General features: G+C 40.5%; 1 protein-coding gene across 1 annotated transcript in view; it reads left to right on the top strand.

Annotated features, from left to right (window-relative positions):
* The window catches only part of WDFY4 (WDFY family member 4), a 142,686-nt gene extending 125,003 nt beyond the window's left edge, over nt 1-17,683 (top strand). Inside the window, exons 54-62 of the mRNA XM_057401045.1 lie at nt 2,962-3,174; nt 3,688-3,835; nt 4,739-4,896; nt 6,582-6,740; nt 10,254-10,433; nt 13,240-13,422; nt 14,013-14,100; nt 16,327-16,438; nt 17,503-17,683. Of these exons, the coding sequence (XP_057257028.1) occupies nt 2,962-3,174; nt 3,688-3,835; nt 4,739-4,896; nt 6,582-6,740; nt 10,254-10,433; nt 13,240-13,422; nt 14,013-14,100; nt 16,327-16,438; nt 17,503-17,569 (1,308 nt within the window). The 3' untranslated portion in view covers nt 17,570-17,683. The remainder of the gene's footprint in view (nt 1-2,961; nt 3,175-3,687; nt 3,836-4,738; nt 4,897-6,581; nt 6,741-10,253; nt 10,434-13,239; nt 13,423-14,012; nt 14,101-16,326; nt 16,439-17,502) is intronic.
* Nucleotides 17,684-17,948: the final 265 nt, after the last annotated feature.

Raw genomic sequence — 17,948 nt, 5'->3', positions numbered from 1 at the left:
TGCTTAATGTACAGTCCTTATTAAATGAAGAGTTGAGCTTAGGGAGTGTCCAATCTCTTCCCTTGTAGGGAAAGCAAGTCAGTGCTACCCACTGCAAATAGGTTTTGACCACTGAGGTCATGCAGCAGTTCCCTGATGTTCCCCAGTGACTCTAGCAAAGGCATGGAGGTGTAGAGGCTTTCTGGTTCCTTTCTCTGCTCTCTCTCAAGCTCTCCAAGATGCTTAGTCTCTGTTCTTCAGTTTCCCAAATATGGGAAAGACAACGCTGTCCTTCCCTAACAGAGGTTGCTACAGACAGAAAAGCATGGATGCTTGAAAGCTGCTGTGAGTTTATGCTGTTGTTTTTTTAAAGAAAAACATAGGGAGAAATGCTGTCTCTCACATTGTGGCTTGTTTGGAATGTAAAGTACTGAGCTGTACTCTTTACTGCTTGTGTAATGGTAAGCACTCTGAAGGCACTTAGATACAATGAGGAACATCTGCTTTTGCCTTACACTTTGGAGTAAGGGTGCAGTTTGGAAATTAATCTATCCATCATCCCTGCATAGCATGGGTTTGCTCTCATTGTAGAGCAATCTCAGATTGTGTGAACTACATTTGGGTTGGATGAAATGAAACCAAAGGCTGCACTTCAGTTACGCACTCCAGATGCTGGTGGCAGTCAGCCTGTTGGAGCAGACTAGACCTAGTTTCAAGTAAAGCTCCCACAGTGCATGTAATGGGGATACTGGGCCCTCTCTACCATCTGTTCTGTTCTACAGACCTGCTTCCACTGAGCTGCACTATTTGATAACATTGGCACAGCTGGTAAAGCCGCACAACTTTTACAAATTAATTCAAATCTCCAATAGGAACTGTTTAGCACATGAAAGATCATGTTTATAGACTCATATTCTTAATGATTTGCCAGACCTGATCACACCTTATGTATGGTCACTGCAATATTCCCTTTTCAACCAAGGCTAATGCTACGTGTTACACAGGAGGGTGCAAGAAATCTTGCTGTGGAAAGAAAATTGATTAGCCTGCCTGGGAAAGTTCACCGAAATGAAGAGCTAGAGTTCTTGAATTCTGAAAGATGATAGTTCCTGTCTCCTCTGAAATCATCTGCCAGATGGGAATGTACTTGTTACTGGTATAATGATCATTTTTAGGAGGCTTCACAGAAAGTTTGGTACATTAAACAGATCCAGGTTAACACTGTTTTGGTTATTGCTTTAAAGAATATGAGAGAGAATTGTTCTTGACATACAACTCTGGGTAGCTTCTTGTTTCACATTTAATAAGTTAGGAATCTAATCTACTGAAGAATTTATTTACTTCCTACTTAGACCGCAAGTTCTTCCTACGTGGCTGGGCTTGTCATAGTGCTCCGTGAAATACTGAGAGGCTGCAGAGCTGCAGCTCTGTTGGTTGCTTTGTTTTTCTCTGGCAGTGATGCAAGGCAAAATTTACAGTTTGTAATTCATAGACTAACTGCTTTTATTAATAAAGATGAGTTCTGAGTCTGTTCATAAGTGCTTTCCTGTTGTTTGCAGGGGACAGATTGTATGCTGTGCTTGTTCTCTGAGCTGCTGTGTGATCGTTATAGCTGTGGGCAGGGTCATTTAAACCAGCTGCACTGGGCTAACTGTCTGCTCTGTGAAATGAGCCATTTTTCTGGATCCCATTAGTTTGCTTATTTCTGCTGTGCTTTGGGTGGGATGGTCTGCTTGGGAGACCTTTAACTGAGCATCAGGGAGTATTGCACAGTCAAATGATTCAGAGATAGGAAAGTATTTTTAATAATGCTTAACTCTGCTGCTTGAATCATTGGGCAAGGCCATTCGGGAATACAAAAAATTTTGGTGAAGCAGGTGATGGCAGTACCATTTAGTGAAGCCTCATGGGTAAGGCTGGCTAATGTGGAGGTGGGAAAAGGTTCAGTTCAGACTTGTGTCCGCTGCTTCTGAACTTGTTCTCTGGGTCTTCTGAGCACAAGTTTTCTGCTTGATTACATTGAGCTTTCTAGGGAGCCCACATTAGGGTGGATGTATTACCTTACAGTTTACCAGTTTTCTTCAGTAGTAGTTGTTTCTTCTAGTCTCATTAATCCACACACCTGCCACCTGATCTAAAGATCAAACCCCAAGTTTTTCCAGGATAAGGAAATCTGATGCTGCAGCTGTCTGTGCCTGAGCCCTTCAAGGGTAGAAAATTTTTGATCAAACCCAGACAATCTGGAAACTTCTCTCATACAGCTGCCTCACTGCACCCCAGCTCTGCTGGTGCAAAAGCCTTCCCTGTCTTGACTTGCAGCACTCCTTGCAATATCACTACAGGCTCTGCATTCTCTTTGCTGGTTCATGGCATGCAGCCTCTCCTGATGTATCCTTCAGACCCAACTTAAAGCCCCTCTTCTAGTCATCTCACTTCCCAATCTATGTATATATGTATCTTCTCAAGTAAAGTCTCTGCTATTCAGTGTGTGTCTTGACTAAGACTGACTTCTTTCTACAAATAGAAATTCACCTGTGGTTTGTCTGTAGAGCCAAGTGGTGGTACCAAATGCTAACAAATGTTTTGCTCATTTAAACCATCTTGTTTATAGTAGCAGGATTGGGGAAGACATGATAGCACAGGCTTTAATGTATGCTGGAGGTTGGAGGGTGTGCAAAGATCTGTGGAGTGCTTGCACTTTGTTCTGTGGAACCTGTCTGTGTTGTCTCTGAGGATACTGCTCCTGCTGTTTGTGAAGTCAAGAATTCTGCACAATGTCCTTTCTTTTTCCATGGGGATCCATCTTACATCTCCTCAAGAAGTCACATTCTATGAGGATGTGCTGAGAATTGTAGTATTGGAGGAACAAAAAATTTGAAGATTTCTTGCCCACAATTTAAGTCTCCAGCAAAGATAAGAGAGAGGCAGTGCATTTATAACTGATACGCTCTAGTGATTTAAATAATTTTCTTTCATTTTTAGGCACTGGAAAGTGACTATGTCAGTGCACACCTTCATCGCTGGATAGATCTGATTTTTGGCCACAAGCAACATGGTTCAGCTGCAGTGGAGGCAGTTAACACCTATCATCCTTACTTCTATGGAGACAAAACAGATCTTAACAACATTAAAGATCCTCTGATTAAGAGCACCATCCTGGGTTTTATTAGCAACTTTGGACAGATACCAAAGCAGGTACCACTTTATCTTAAGAATAAAGATCATAATTTATTTTGATGTTATAGTATTTCAACTGGAAAGCAAGAATAGAACCTTGTCTGATTTAAATCTGCTCAAACATGGGCTATAGATGTCTCCAGACTGTGTAACATGTCGCTGTGCACCCACACGTGTGACGCCACTTTTCAATCATGCTGTTCCTGTTGTATGCCATACAGCTGTGGCATCAAATCTGGGTTCTTCTTTGGTACAGCCACATGAGTAACTCCTAGTCTGAGAATTGGTACAGTCAAAGAAAAGCAGCTCAAAGTCTCACCTATGCTTTTATCTCTTCTTCCAAATTGCTGGGATTAGCTTCCTATTTCTGTGAGGAAGGGGTGTAATCTGATGAAAATGTAATAAGGTTAAGATTTTATTGTAATGAAGAGGTTCATGTCCTAGAGTCTATGATTAAGGGTTTAAACAGTGTCTCTCCTGCATGATCTGTCAAAGAGAGATTAATTTTTCAATGCCATTCATTTGTTCTAGCTCTTCACAAAACCACATCCACCCAGGAATGCCCACGGGAAAAGCTTGTCAGGAAGAGAGTCTGTGCTGTCCCTTCACTCAAGTGGAATTCTTCCTCCTTTTATGAGCAGCCTACAAAACCTGAAGCTCTCACCAGTTACAATAAGAGGTGCTGTGGGGGCAGTGCTCCATTTTATGAGCTAATAATTACAGAATTCTTGGATGGGCTGAATCTGGCTTTTCAAGAGCACAAAAATAGTCACACAGCTTTGTATGAGTGGGTACCGTCAAGATCCCTTCTGCCAATCACTATTTATGTGTTGTGAGTGGGCATTGAAAACACTCAAACAGTCAGGAGAAATTTTGAAACTTCTGTTGTAGAGTTCAGTACAAATCTATTTTATTTCATTTTATTTCATTTTATTTTACTTTATTTGTAAGACACTTAAATCTTTTCTCTCTTCTACATTCTGAGTATGTTAAATTGAAACATAAATCTCACTGTTTTCCTTTCACGTTCTCTTCTTATATTTAGCAGCAAAGTAAATACTGTCTGCATTTCTCAACTTCTTGATCTTCAAATCTTTTATTTTTCTTCATCTTTTTCTTAGTCTGCTGCTTTTCTTGCCATGAGTAAGCCTGAAAAATTTCAGCGTCAATGTTTTCATCCCGTGGTGGAGTTCTTTACATCACACAGCTTTGTGGGGACAGAAGGGCTGTACTACAAAGGCTGTGAGTGACATGCCCAGCATCCTCTGTAGTGCATGGCATAAGGCATGTCTGCCAATGAAAAGAAGCTTAATAACACTGCTGTTAAACAGTGTCATTATCATGTCCTCCTTTGGAGCACATCACTCCCGCTGCATGGATTTATGTGGTCCATTGGTGAGGAGTATTTCCACTGTTCTGTCTGGAATCTCAGTTGTAGAGTCTATTTCTGTCTGTGGACCTAGCCACAGCACTGACCCCAGCTGTGGGACTTGCCAGTTTCACCACACAAGCTGTGCAAGGAGAAAAGTTAACTTAATTGCTCTAAACCCAACAGGATTAAATATGTTCTCTCTCTTGACAGACTGCCCCAAGGGAGCTATTGGGCACATTGTTCATACTGAGAAAGGCATTCTGGCTGTTGAAAAAAATAAAGTTTTGATTCCTCCTCTTTGGAACAAAACATTCTGCTGGGGATTTGAGGACTTCACCTGCTGCTTTGGCAACTATGGGTCTGAGAAGGTAAATAAGAAAAAAATCTATGAAGAAAAATAAATTACTGATATGTTGTGGTCTTTGGCTGGTTTAGGCACCCATTTCAGAGGCTACTGGGAGCTGGTTTCAGAGGATGTTGTATAGGACTTCTCACAGTCAGGCTTTTCGAGGTGGATATCCCAAGAGAGTACAAAGTCATTCTACACTGCTCAAAAATGTAGGATTTCCTTTCTAAACTACTTCTAGTTTTCCTTCCAGTGACTGTGTTGTCCAGCAAAATGAAGGAGAAAACCCATTTCATAGGTTGTAAGGACAATACAAGGTCTCCTGGCCACTGATTAGAAATTTCGTTGTGCAGAAATTTCTGCTGAAATTAAAGTAGGACCATCTGTCAATTCCCCTCTGGCTCCCAAGTTTAGCCCAGTGCGTTCATTTAAAATAATGCCTTCTATTCTAGAAAGTTAATACTCTTATTTCTTTACTGTTAAAAATCAACAGTCTGTGTCATCACACTGCTTGCTAGGGCACTTGACAGGTCCAGTTTCTTCCTCTACCATAAACACACTGATTTTTAGACATGTCTGGGACAATGTTATGACGCATGAAATTATTTGATTTAGCTTGGGTACCACAATAGCAGATTATGTCATTCAGCAAGATAATGACTCAGGTATTTGTGGAAGCCACACCATTATGTTTTTTAGACATAACCACAGTCAATGGAAATGAAAAAGCCTTGAGATGTATTTTACTTTCTGCTCCCTGGTAAAAATTATTGAGAGTTTTCTCCACTGACTTCATTACACTCAGTGCTTAGTAATTCGTAGCACTGCTGTAGGTATAAATTATTTGTTTTGGCTTTTCAAATGTCAGGGTGTCATTGAGCCTAGTGACACTGAGCATAGTGAGTGTGACTTCTTACAGTCAGCTGTGAGAAGTAGTTGAGAGTCCAACTTAAGTTCTCTCTGGATCAACCATGCCTCTGCACATGAGCTTAAAAGAAATTTCTGTCTTCATTGTAAGTAGGTAAAGGTGTGTTCTGTCTGTGGTATGATTTTGTAGCTGTGCCATCCAGCCCCGCCAGAATCATTAGCACCATAATGTTGTTCCCATTCTGTGGGATAGAGCTAATGAAGAATATGAGCAAAAGGATGTTTGTGCTATAATTGTGGCAATATGCAATAGACCTGACTTTGGTTTAGGCTGTTTTGGATGACACTAATGGAGAAATTGGCACAGAATGGAATTTAATGCTTTGGCTTTTGGCTTTTCAATCCAAGTAAGTAAGAGGAAGGTTGCAGAGCCAGGCACTGTTATCAGTGGCCATCACAACCTGAACTTTCACTTTAATCTACCCTGAATGTTTGCGTTCTGTCACTATATGGTGGCAGAATGAGCTTGCCTTATGTTATGGAGGACATCTGTGGCACAAGAGAGATTGGGACTCAGGTGCCCGAAGACATAAGACACTGACTTTTGTCCAGCCTTCCTGTTTGCCCCTGGAGGATGGCACAGCTGTATGCAGCCACAGCCTGTGCATGTTCCTATTATGCAGCTGTGCTGAGAGCAAAAAGACTGGTTAAGATGAGCTTTTCTTTCATGGATTTGAAGAAATGGAGGCTCACTTCAGAAAATTGAATCTACCCTTTGGTATTGGTAAATGCATGGTATCACCAGATGATCACTGATCTTAAAGCTGCTTTCTCATACAGAACATGACTACATTTGAGTGCATGGCAGACTGGGGAAAGTGTCTTTGCGCTGTGTGTCCTTCAGCAACTACCATAATCACATCTGGAACAAGCTCAGTTGTGTGCATCTGGGAATTTTCCTTGGTCAAGGACAAAGTGAAATATCTGAACCTGAGACAGGTCAGTACTGTGGTTCTTCTGCTATAGAAACTCAATGAAAGCCAAATGGTTTGTTTCTTTCTTTCATATGACTGGCAGAGGAAATACCTTTGGGTGAATCAAGAAGGCAGAAAATAAACCAATCAGCAGTACCATGTGATAGCCTATTATCAGGACAGGCGCTGATAATATGCCTTATTCCCACAGTTTAAATTTATGAAAATGGTTGGTTTTTATCCTGCCTTGGTAGCATTTCCAAAGTTTATTATGATCACAGAAACAGTGATGTTAAGGCATATGCTCTCCTCACTTGAAGTGCAGCCAGCCCTTGGATTACTTTCAAAAAACAGTATCACCTGGAAATGCTAATAGCTCTTTCTGGCCTGCTACAGCAATGGGCAGGATGTCCAAAACACCCTGCGAACTTAGCTGATGAAGATGAAGGCTCACCTAGGCAAAGTTCTTGGTTCTTTTCTCTCAAACTGAATTCAGAACATAAAAAGTTTATCATCAGTCACTTCATGAGGTAGGGTTGCATCCAATAAGAATGATATAGTTTGTGTCCTCGTTGTCCAATGTCTTTAGTTGTTGTTGATTTAGAGCTCATCTATAGTCATCAAACAGTTGTGTAAATGCTATTTCATTTACAAAAGCAAATTTGCATACAAGGTTTGTGTGGTGCAGCTATGGTGAGTTCTCAGCTTACAAGTAAAACTAATATATACCTCTGTTATAGCTGAAAGGCAACACAAGACCCTTTTTCCCGAAGAAATCAAGAGGCACAAAACACTGCTACTTATTAGGTGAACTAATAAAGGGTTCACTGATCATCAAGCTCTCACAGTGTTAGAAGCTTCTTCTGTTCATTTGCTCTGAAGAGATATTTGGTTGGTATTTCAGTGCTTTCTGTAACCTGAGCCAAAACGTATTTTGTTTTTCATTAAATGATGTGAATTTTCATTAAATCTCTGTTGGGATGCCAGAGAAGGGCTTAGGTCTTCATTTATCTGAAATTCTTGTGTGTTGAAATTAGGGGAGAAATTGTGTTTAGAGCAGTCTCTCTTCTGAGGTTTATGATATTTTCTGCTTGAGAAGCCAGAAATATGAGACGAGATCTTCAGTGATGACTTTTAACCAGCTGATTATTAATCCAAAGCAGGACATGAACGTAGAAATGGAAGAGATAGTAATAGAGAAAAGCATAAGCAGTAATCTTCATCAACATCAAGATGATACCAGTCAGGGGGTCAGTTTAGTTTCAGGCAACTGTTTGAAGAGGTTGTATTTTATCTCCAATATAACACCTTTTTAACAATCTAAAATCAGCTTTGCTGATGTGTTCCACTGTGATTAATCTGGTATTATCCAAAGTCCACAAAGTGGCATGAGATCATTCGATGACAAATACTGTATCTTTCCTTCTTTTTGCTAGCAGAGGCTTTTTTTGATGACCATCTGGCATAGATGTAAATTTGAACTATGGCTCTATATGTCTTTTAGTGAATTACTTGCTGCTTTCATGTAATTCACTGTTTTGTGGTGGCTGCTTTTTCTGCTGAACAAAAAATTTGTATCATCTTTCCTGAGAGAGTGAGTTTTGCTTAAGTAAAGCTGATGTGCTATAAAGTGGATGGTATTCACTTATCAGTTGTCTCATGGGATTGGCACATTCCGGTATGGAATGTAGTAAAGTACAAAAACTACATTTCAGCAGAAAAAAAAGACATTTCTCCCCCCCCCTTTTTTTTTTTAACAGGGGCTGCTTACACAGTTTTGTGGAATACTAAAGATTGAGCATAATAGCCTCAGTATCGATCCATGCGATTTACCGGTCCCCTCAGTGTTCATGAGGAGAGCAATATGTGCAATTCAGACCCCAGAATTTCTGAGCCAAATGAAACACTAGACTGGGAGAAACATCCAGGCAAGATGTGCTGTCTGCCACACAGACCTCTCAGGGATGTGTTGAACGTAGCTGTGAAGTGTCTGTGTCCATGTCAGCCAGTTCAGTTGGATGGTCAAACTTAGTTTAAGTTTTCGTGGACTGAGTATTCCTGCAGTGAACCTGGTCTCTTTCTGTCTTTTGCTATTTGTGAATTACCTCCAGAAATAGGCCTCACAGCTCTTTCTGCAGATATGCTGCAGGACATTTCCCATTAAGGGAAAACCTGAGCAATAATGAGAAAATGGTAGGGAGCTGGAAGCATGCAGCAGTTTTTGCATTAATATGCATTGAGACATTGGTGGATTGAAGCAGGGATTATAATTGGGCTCAGGTCTAGCCCTCTGCTCCACACTCAACTTTTATTTAAAGGACTTCACTGCCAGGTAGGATCTTACTGGCTTAAAAAAAAAAAAAACAAACACCTCCCCCCCCCACACACACACAAAAAGGGAGTTTAATTAAAATCTGTGCAGGAGCTTAGCTTGACTTAGCAGTTTGGATGCTGTCACAGTGGGTATGTTTTCTTTCATGCTTTGGAAGAAGGAAGGGAAATTTGAAGCCCTTGAACCTGCCTTGTCCCAGCCCTTTTTCAAAGGTCTTGCGCAGTTCTTGAGCGCAGGCCCCGGGTTATGCCCTGTCCTTTGTAAAATGACTGTTCTAAAGCCAGTCCAAAAATCCCATTTTGTGCCAGGATTTTTAGTCAACAGGTCTTGCAAGTAAAATAAATCACAAGCTGAAATTCATCCCTTGCAGTTGCAGTTCGCCTCCAGTAGTGCATAGCCTGCTGCAGCTCACCTTCTGCACCACTGGACTGTTTGAATGTTGTTGTCCTAGTAACCTTGGCAAGTGGCAGCATATGTTAGCCAGCAGGATTTCAGTCTCACAGTCACAGGCTGGAAAAGAGTGAGAGATGTGTTTGCAAAAACCATTTGGGACATGTGGCTCTTCTGCTCCATGCTGAACTGAGATAGACCCTGAAGATGTGCTAATTATGTCATGTAGAGAAAGACAGTGGGGAATATGCATTTACTGTTAAAACAAACATTGAAACTGGTGAGTCTGAGTTTTCACAGTAAGGCAGCTAAAAACTGAGAACTGAAAAGGTTTTTAGGAGAGCCTTGAAGGACTTTTTCTCTGTTGCCCTACAGGCTTTATTGTCATTGGTGGTTATGCAACAGAAGTGTATACAAAGATAAAGACTGAGAAGGTCACTGAAATACATCCTGATAAGTTTTATTTCAAAATGTTTATTAAGTATTGAGAAATAGTAATTTCCAAGCATAAATTTTACTTAAAACTGTATGGACTTAAGTAAAAAAAGGTGTGTTATTGCTGAGGGCAAAGCACTCTTGTAGTCTCAAAAGTACACCAAGGGCCCTGAGTTACTGTGCAAGTCATATAATCTCTTAGAACCTCAACTTTTTTCAACCACAAGTTAAGGGCATTGGTATTTCCACTCATACCCTTTCCAATTCTCCAAAGAATGACTAATTTTCTTGCTCTTACTAAGCAAATTACAGTAGGGCTGTGGTTCCCTAGTAAATCAGCCAGCCTCTACTGTGGTTTATTGGTTGCTTTTTCCCCACCAGGCTCTGTATGGGCACACTCAGGCAGTGACCTGCCTTGCTGCATCTGTGACCTACAGCATCTTTGTGAGTGGATCTGATGACAGAACCTGTATCATTTGGGACCTGAACCAGCTGATGTACATAAACCAGCTTCCTGCCCACAGGGCAAGCCTGTGTTCTGTTGCCATCAACAATTCAACAGTAAGATCTTCATTTATCATCTTTCTTCTGATGCATCCATGAACATTTCATGATAATTTAATGGGTGCTCTTCCCAACATAAAAACATCCTGAGAGTCTGATACATTGATTTTTTTTTATTTCTACAGAGATTGCTAATAGTGTTCTTAATGATGAGATGCGAGCACTAAAAGCAGCATCTTAGACTGAGTAGCTAAGTAGAAGCATCTTTGGATGGGTAGATAGCAGGATTAAACAACTTTTAGTTTACAGAGCATGAAGCATTACCCTAGCAGCTCCTGGATTTGGCTCACCCATAACCTTATTGCCTCCGTTATTTCACTAATTTCTCCTGACATTCATGCAGCAGAGACATGTCAGCTGAGACATGTTAAACCTCAGTCTGACGCCTCAGCTAACAACTACCTTACACCTGCGTGGTGACAATGTTGACTTTTTGCTTTCTCATCTACTCTCAGGTTAAGGGGGAGCACTTGATAACAATGGGTGTAAGTCTGTTGTGGTCTCCCTTGTCAGAATTGCATGCTTGTTGATAGGAAATTTTTCTGTACGGTATTTTGCTGCAACCACTCGAATTTTTTTCCGACCATCTACCTCCTAAAAATGTTGCTTGCACATTTGTATTTTCTCTCTGTTAATATACTAGAGCAGGGTTCCAGGTTCTCAGACAAGTCGAGGTTGGATCCAGTAGTGGAGCTTGTATCAAGAGAGGCAAAATTGAGTTTATAGCAGCTAGAAACCAGGCAGACATTCTCTATTTAGTCTGTGCCAAAACAGTCATCTTCTATTTGAGTTTTATTAATCATACAGTCTGATGGTTAATAATTGCAGTGGAGGGAGAATTATGTAGTCTGTCCAGCGCCAGCTCAGCTCCCAGCCCTGGGGTTCTTGGTTAGTGTAAAATGTCCAGTGCAGCAGGCCAGTTCAGAATACTTCAATGGTGCCTTATGAAGTCAGCTGAAGCAGTGCCAAGCATTCAAAACTGAGGAGGTGGCTGGTACAGAGCATGGACTTGAGACCCAAAAAGGGTGGAGTCCTCTCCTTTCTAGGTACCAGCCCACCCTTGACATAAGCTTTTTTTAGTTGTAGCTCCTCTTCTGGAGCTGTCTGAAACAGAGATTGTCTGTGCCAGGAACAGTATGGTAATTGATCCAAGTGTAGTTCTCCAGCTTGTGGGGTGTAAATGGTTAAACTGATTGGACACTAGTCTGCAGAAAGGTTCATTTAAAAGAGGAAAAGCCTTAGGAAAATATGACTGAAATCTCAAGGAAAAAGGATGAAGGGGTCCATATGTTGTGGATAAAGAAATTTGTTTTGACGTTAGCAGAACAGAATGCAAAATTCTGAAATGTGTTTTTCTTTAAATTTTAATTTTTAAAATGTTTCCATTGTGCTAAATTAAATATTTTGATTGACACGAAATTACATGTTCAGCAACAAGTTTTTTTCCTAGAAAATTCAGAGCAATTTGAAGTAAAGCTTTGAAGGAAGCAGATCTCTGAACCACATACATTTCTGTGAAATAAGAACCCCAAGTCTTGTATGTCATTGTTGATTTTTATATTAGAGCATCTAGAAGCTGCATTTATAGATCCAAATCTCATGCTGTTTGTATCACATAGATACAAAACAAAAGCACTGTCCCCAGAACTTTGTGAGCTAAGGAGGATTGTAAAAGCTTGCTGTAACTAATGATTTCAGTTAGTTTTAAACCCCTGGTCTAGACCTGAAAAACACTGCAGATCATTACCGAATGCCTGGACATTATGTGCTCACATGCAGATAAGGTAGCTAAAATTTAATCTCTTTAACTATTGGCAACTCTGTTTCAAATGTGCTATTCCTATTTTATCTTCAGAATTCTGCCTCGCAGTATGAAGAGCCCAAATCAGACAGGGGTGAAGTATGGTGTTAGTTGATCTTATCCAGATGCATGCTGCTAATTTAAGGGCACAGTGGCCTTTGCCAGAATCAGATGACTTTGCTGATGGTGTTCTATTTAGCTGGCTCTTAGCATGCTTCAAGGATGGAAAGGTTAGGTGGAATTTCAGTTAGTAACTTGATCAAAATGCACTTTTGAAAAAAACATTTAAAATTGCATCATTGTCTCATGTTTCTTGCCCCTAAGGGATTACCTTTGTATCTGCTCCTTACACATGCCTCTGACGTGTAAGACTGCAACCTGTATGGAAGGGAGAGGACAGGACATACTCGGTTGCAAAGGATGTTTTCTGCATCAGAAATGCGTATCACTGAATGCTGAGCTGGTCATTGGTCAAATGCAAAACACAGTTTAAAAATGCGATGACATTAAGCTCCCTGCGAGGGGCAGAGGAGGATTGTGAAATCGCCAAAGGCTTCTCAGTGAAGCAGGTGAACATCATGTCCTTCTGTAAGAGAATGCCTGTTTGTAAAATTTAAGAGCACTTGTCCTGGCCCATTGCCTGTGCACAGTCCCTGTCAGTACATCAGTCTGACAGTCTCCTTTTTCACTAAAAGCCTGATTTTCTGGAAAATAGAAAGGGAAGGTTTAAATAAATGTTTTCATTTAAAATGTAAGAAACCCTCTGCATTATTTTGCTAAATCTGAGAAAGTTGTTTTGGATTTCTACAATACAAAAATGTCAGCATTTTTCATGAGAAAAAAAAGTGACATTTTTATTTCTCTGGTTTGCATCATCTGCCCAGAAGCAAAACAAAGGTCAGAATTTAAGTCAGACCAACACTGCAATTTATAACCAGCATTTAAGAGTTGTGAGGAGGATGAGTGTAGGATTTTGAGACATTGCCTCTTGCTTTGTTACAGGGTGATATTCTCTCTTGTGCTGGATCTTACCTATACTTGTGGACAGTCAATGGCCAGCTTCTCACAAGCATTAACACCACATGCAGCCCCAAATGCCATATTGTTTGCTGCTGCTTTGCTGAAGTGATGGATTGGGACATACATAGCGTCATCATCACAGGAAACACGGACGGAGTAGTGAGGGTAAGTAGATGGGAGAGAGGAAAGGAAATGCTGATTCACTGTAGAACAGAGGCAGGATTTTGCACCCTAAATGGAAGTACAGAGCTACTAAAAGCCCATGTCACTTTCTTAACAGAGCAGCACAGGGCAGAAGCTGAGAATCAAAGTGAAATGTTGCTTCCTATCAGCTTTTATCCTCCCGAATTGAGCAGTCTTTGCCATACACGAAGATTTTTGAAAATGTGCTTTTCATTCTGGTGTGGTTTTGAAAGAAAGAATTATATCATCCATAGGAAATATATTTGAGCCTGGTTTCTGAGACTTGATTCACAGCTCAGCTTATTAAGTCATACTTTCTCAGGAGCAGGATTCACTGCTAGTTCTACCTCCAGTCTGGTGGGAGAGCTTCCTGGGTTATACCAGGTCCCTGCATATATTTCTCTAGTGCCACACCCTGCAACGCAGTGGCAGAGGGATTGATGACTGAGAAATCCAATTCTGATGTTAGAAGTCCATTTTCAACCCCTTGCTGGGAAGCAGGCAGCTGCTTCTCTCTCTTGTTGCATTGTTATAATCCATGCTTTTCCACTTCAACCTGCTTGCTGGCACAGCTGTGGAAGACTGAATACACCAGTAACCCACACCAAGCTGCTGGACTGGGACCACAGAAAAGCACAATGGAAGAGCGTGACAACACAGGTATGAACACAGGGTGAGCTCTAAACTTCAGCGTCACTATGCACTGCAGACCTTGTTTGGGAGGAAGAAGAGGTGGTGTGAGCACAGTAGTGTGAAGGAGAGATGGTGCAGGTTACTGGTGCAATGTTGCTGGAACCACAGCGGAAGTAGTGGGTAGCTACTGCCCTACCTTAGAACACCACTGAGCCACCAGTTTTATAGGCACATCTTGCCTGGATGAAGTTAAAAGCTTCTTCATAGGCTCTGTCATGGGTTCTGTTGAGCTTAACAGACCACGTTTCTGCATAAACCCATGAAACTAATCAATTATTCTGGCTCCAAAAAGCCCATTCCCTTGGCACCTCTGCTGATGGCCTGTACTTGAGTGTCCTGGAATAATGTTAGAAAGGACACTGTCAGATCCTGCCCTGGGATGAAACATGGAATTTTGTTGTCTTTGCCACCTTAAATGAGGTCAGAGGCCCTTCAAACTGGTTGGAGGCCAGCAGCAGCTGAGCCTGGTTTCTGTTAGCATGGAGCTGTTTATTCAAGGCCATGCCAAGGTAAAGCTGATACACTGGAGTTCTCACAGAGCTGAGGTTAATAAGATGATGGGGCTGCGGTGCTGACTGGTATTAAAAATAACTTGAGCTCGCTTCTCTGTTCTAACAAATAGAGGAGCTGAAATCTGCCAGGGAACTTTAAAGGCACATCCTAAATAGCACAGCTTGCTTCTCTTCACAGCACGTTTTAGAAGAGAAAGGAGCTGTGGTGTTATCATGTATAATTTACACCACTTATTTGCTATGATCCTCATTACAGACAATCTCTATTACTTCAATTTTAGGCACACAATTTGCATAAATATAGTGATACAGATGTAGCATCTGCATAAAAAGATATTATACAGTAATTGGGCATTACCACTGAGATCTTCACAAGCACACTGTTCATGGAACTTGGAATCTACATTACTTAGATTGCTATATGAAAATATTTATACATACAGAGGCATATTGGAAATGCCAGACCAGGTGCCCATCCTACATTTTGTCATGTCTCAGAGTAGTTAGAGCCACATGCTTCTACAGAAGGTGCAAGAACACCAGAGATGCCAGATGTGATGTTAGTCTGGCTGCAATAGCTACATATTTGGTTTCATTGTGGTCTCTAATCAGAGATTGCTGTAAGTCAAAGCTAAAGACTTCACATTCCTTCCAAAATCCTTGTCGTATTCTGTAAGTATTTTGCAGATTCATTTTACATGTAGGAACGTCCCATTTGTTTTAAGAATTTCCTAAACTGTTGTCCATAACTTCCTGTGGCAGACGTTTCCATGTCCTATGTACTCAGGTACAACTGCTTACGCATGTCTTTGATTGATTTGGGCTATTTGAAAAATTTATACCTTAAACAGTTTTCTAAATGAGGACTTAAAAGCTGCCCATGGGAGCACAGCAGAATACTCCCGTTTGTGCCTTTTTCAGAGAGGACCATAGAAGACATGCACTGAGTGCAGGCATCTGTTGATATGTAGACACACACATCTGTTTGTACATGAGCAGTGTGTGTTCTCAGATGCATGCAGCAACAGCACTCTTTATTAGAGTGGAGAGGTGTAATCAAAGCAGTGACATGTTCTCTTTAACTATTCAGATGACTTCAGGATTATTTTAAGTGGCCAAATATTCCCAGATTTCATTATATGCATTAAAGAAAATGAAATTAATACAAACCACAATCATTAAAAAGACTAAAGTAACTATGATTATGTTAGGGGGGTGTGTGTATGTATGTATGTGTGTGTATGTGAAATGTCCTCAGCATTTAATTATTGGTTCTGTTATGAGCAGATTTAGATAAGTTGATAATACCAGGGCTTTATGTAATTTCTTTTTACTAGGCAATTATGGGCTGTATTATATCCTGGCAGCAAGGTATTGTGGGGCATCTTATTAAGCATAGAGCCAGTGAAAACTGATGAACAATTTTGCTGAACTAGGCATGCAATTTAGAAAGCAATAATACACAAATCCAATTTAGTACACAATTGATACAGCCGCACGTCAGCACATGTAACTATCATAGCCACAAATTAAATTGGGATGGGCCTATTTTGCAACAGCACAGGCTGAGATTAAATATATTTGTTCTCAACTTAACAACTTGCTGACCGTAAATAATAACAATCCCATCCATGCTGCCCCCAGATACTTTCTAAATATTTATTTTTAAACCACACAACAGGTAACAAGTGTGGAAAACATTTTGTTCTCTGTCGGGAACTGCATCCCAGCCTTGCCTTGACTGGAAAACCAAGTAAGACCAGCCCAGCAGTGACCGCGCTGGCTGTATCCAGGTACTGTTCTTCACTTTACATTCCAGCCGGAGCCCAGCAGAGGGCACGGTGCTGGCCTTAAGGTCTCCACCGCTCTGCCCGGGATCCTCAGGGGTTTTGATTTTATTCTGAAGTTTCTAATACTGATGGGGTTTTGTGTTTGGGGGTTTGTTGTTGCAGGGTTATTTGTTGTTGTTTGTTTTGTTGTTTTTTTTTTTTTTAAATCTCAGCCAAATCACTTTTAGCCAAACACAGTCATTCTGGGAGCTGATCAGGTAGGAGACAACCCAGGAGAAATAGCAGATTTCAGCCGGAATACTTGTAAAGATCTGTAGCTGCTACACTGTCTCTGCTCCATAGAAAAAACACTATCCTAGGAGTTGCTATTTCCTTAAAATGTAAATGGGAAGTTTTTGGCCAAAGGACAACTTTGTTGTTAAACAATTTGCACAGCCAGCAGTATTTTAGTTTACTCAATCCCCCTCCTGCAGTTTCATCTAGCTGTAATATTTGTTATCTCCTACTCCAAGATGTTATGATATACTGTAGAACAGTTGCTGTCTTTCTCTCCACAATTGTTGGCATTTTGATAGTTGCCAAAATTATTCCTATATTCTTCATTCTCAGCTTTACAACACTTAGTGATTGTGATGTTTATATGTACTAAAAGTGGGAAACTTGGAGGTGGGTTATTTTCATTACTGTTGGTGGCATTGCATGCAGCAGAGATTTCAGGGGGTGATGCTATGACATTATTTACTAACGAGTCTGAATTCTGAATCTGGCCAGCAGATTATTTAACATTGATAGAGTCTTAGAGAGGGGTAAGAGCTTCTGATCTGGCTAGATTGTCTTCAACTAACTCACTGAACTCCAGGAAAATTTGGATGTACTTCTAAGTTCAAACTTGGAAATACTTTGTCTACTTACAGTTTTTTTCTACTCTGTATCATTACTCTTCAAATTTAATGTTAAACATAACCTACTCTCCTGAATGTTGCATCCTCATAATAGCTACTCATGCAGGAAAAAGGCTTGATCCCATTTGTATATTGTTCTTAAATCTTTCTCCTTTGTTTCTCAAGAAATTCCTCCAAGCTTCTAGTTGGTGATGACTGGGGAAGAGTCTGCTGCTGGTCTGTGGATGGGTAGGAAGAAATATCCAAGAACTCTTGATTTTTCAGCCTTCTGGATGGAGAGAAAATTACCCTTCAGAGCATGAAAGAATCAGAGAAACTGAAAGCCTATGGTTGGGGACTGCATCGCAAAGGACTGACTTTGTAGTGAAGTCTGATTGGAATTTTGGAGAATGGATTCCAAAATTGTGTGAGATACTGACAGACACATGGACAATGAGATTTTGCAGTATTTGTCCTAAGAAAGTTTTTGTATTTTAATGTATTTTAAATGTTATTTTAGATAATACATTGCATTTCATAAATAATAGCTAGCAAATAAAACTGCTTTGATTATGCCAAAGAGCAATGTAGCTTTTAATAAAATTAACATTCTAATTTTAATACAATGATAT

The sequence above is a fragment of the Pezoporus wallicus genome, unplaced genomic scaffold, assembly GCF_028554395.1.
Source record: "Pezoporus wallicus isolate ANWC-B61680 ecotype Strahan unplaced genomic scaffold, APGP_CSIRO_Pwel_v1 contig_5524, whole genome shotgun sequence".
Lineage (NCBI taxonomy): Eukaryota > Metazoa > Chordata > Aves > Psittaciformes > Psittacidae > Pezoporus > Pezoporus wallicus.
This window is presented reverse-complemented; position numbering and strand designations above follow the sequence as displayed.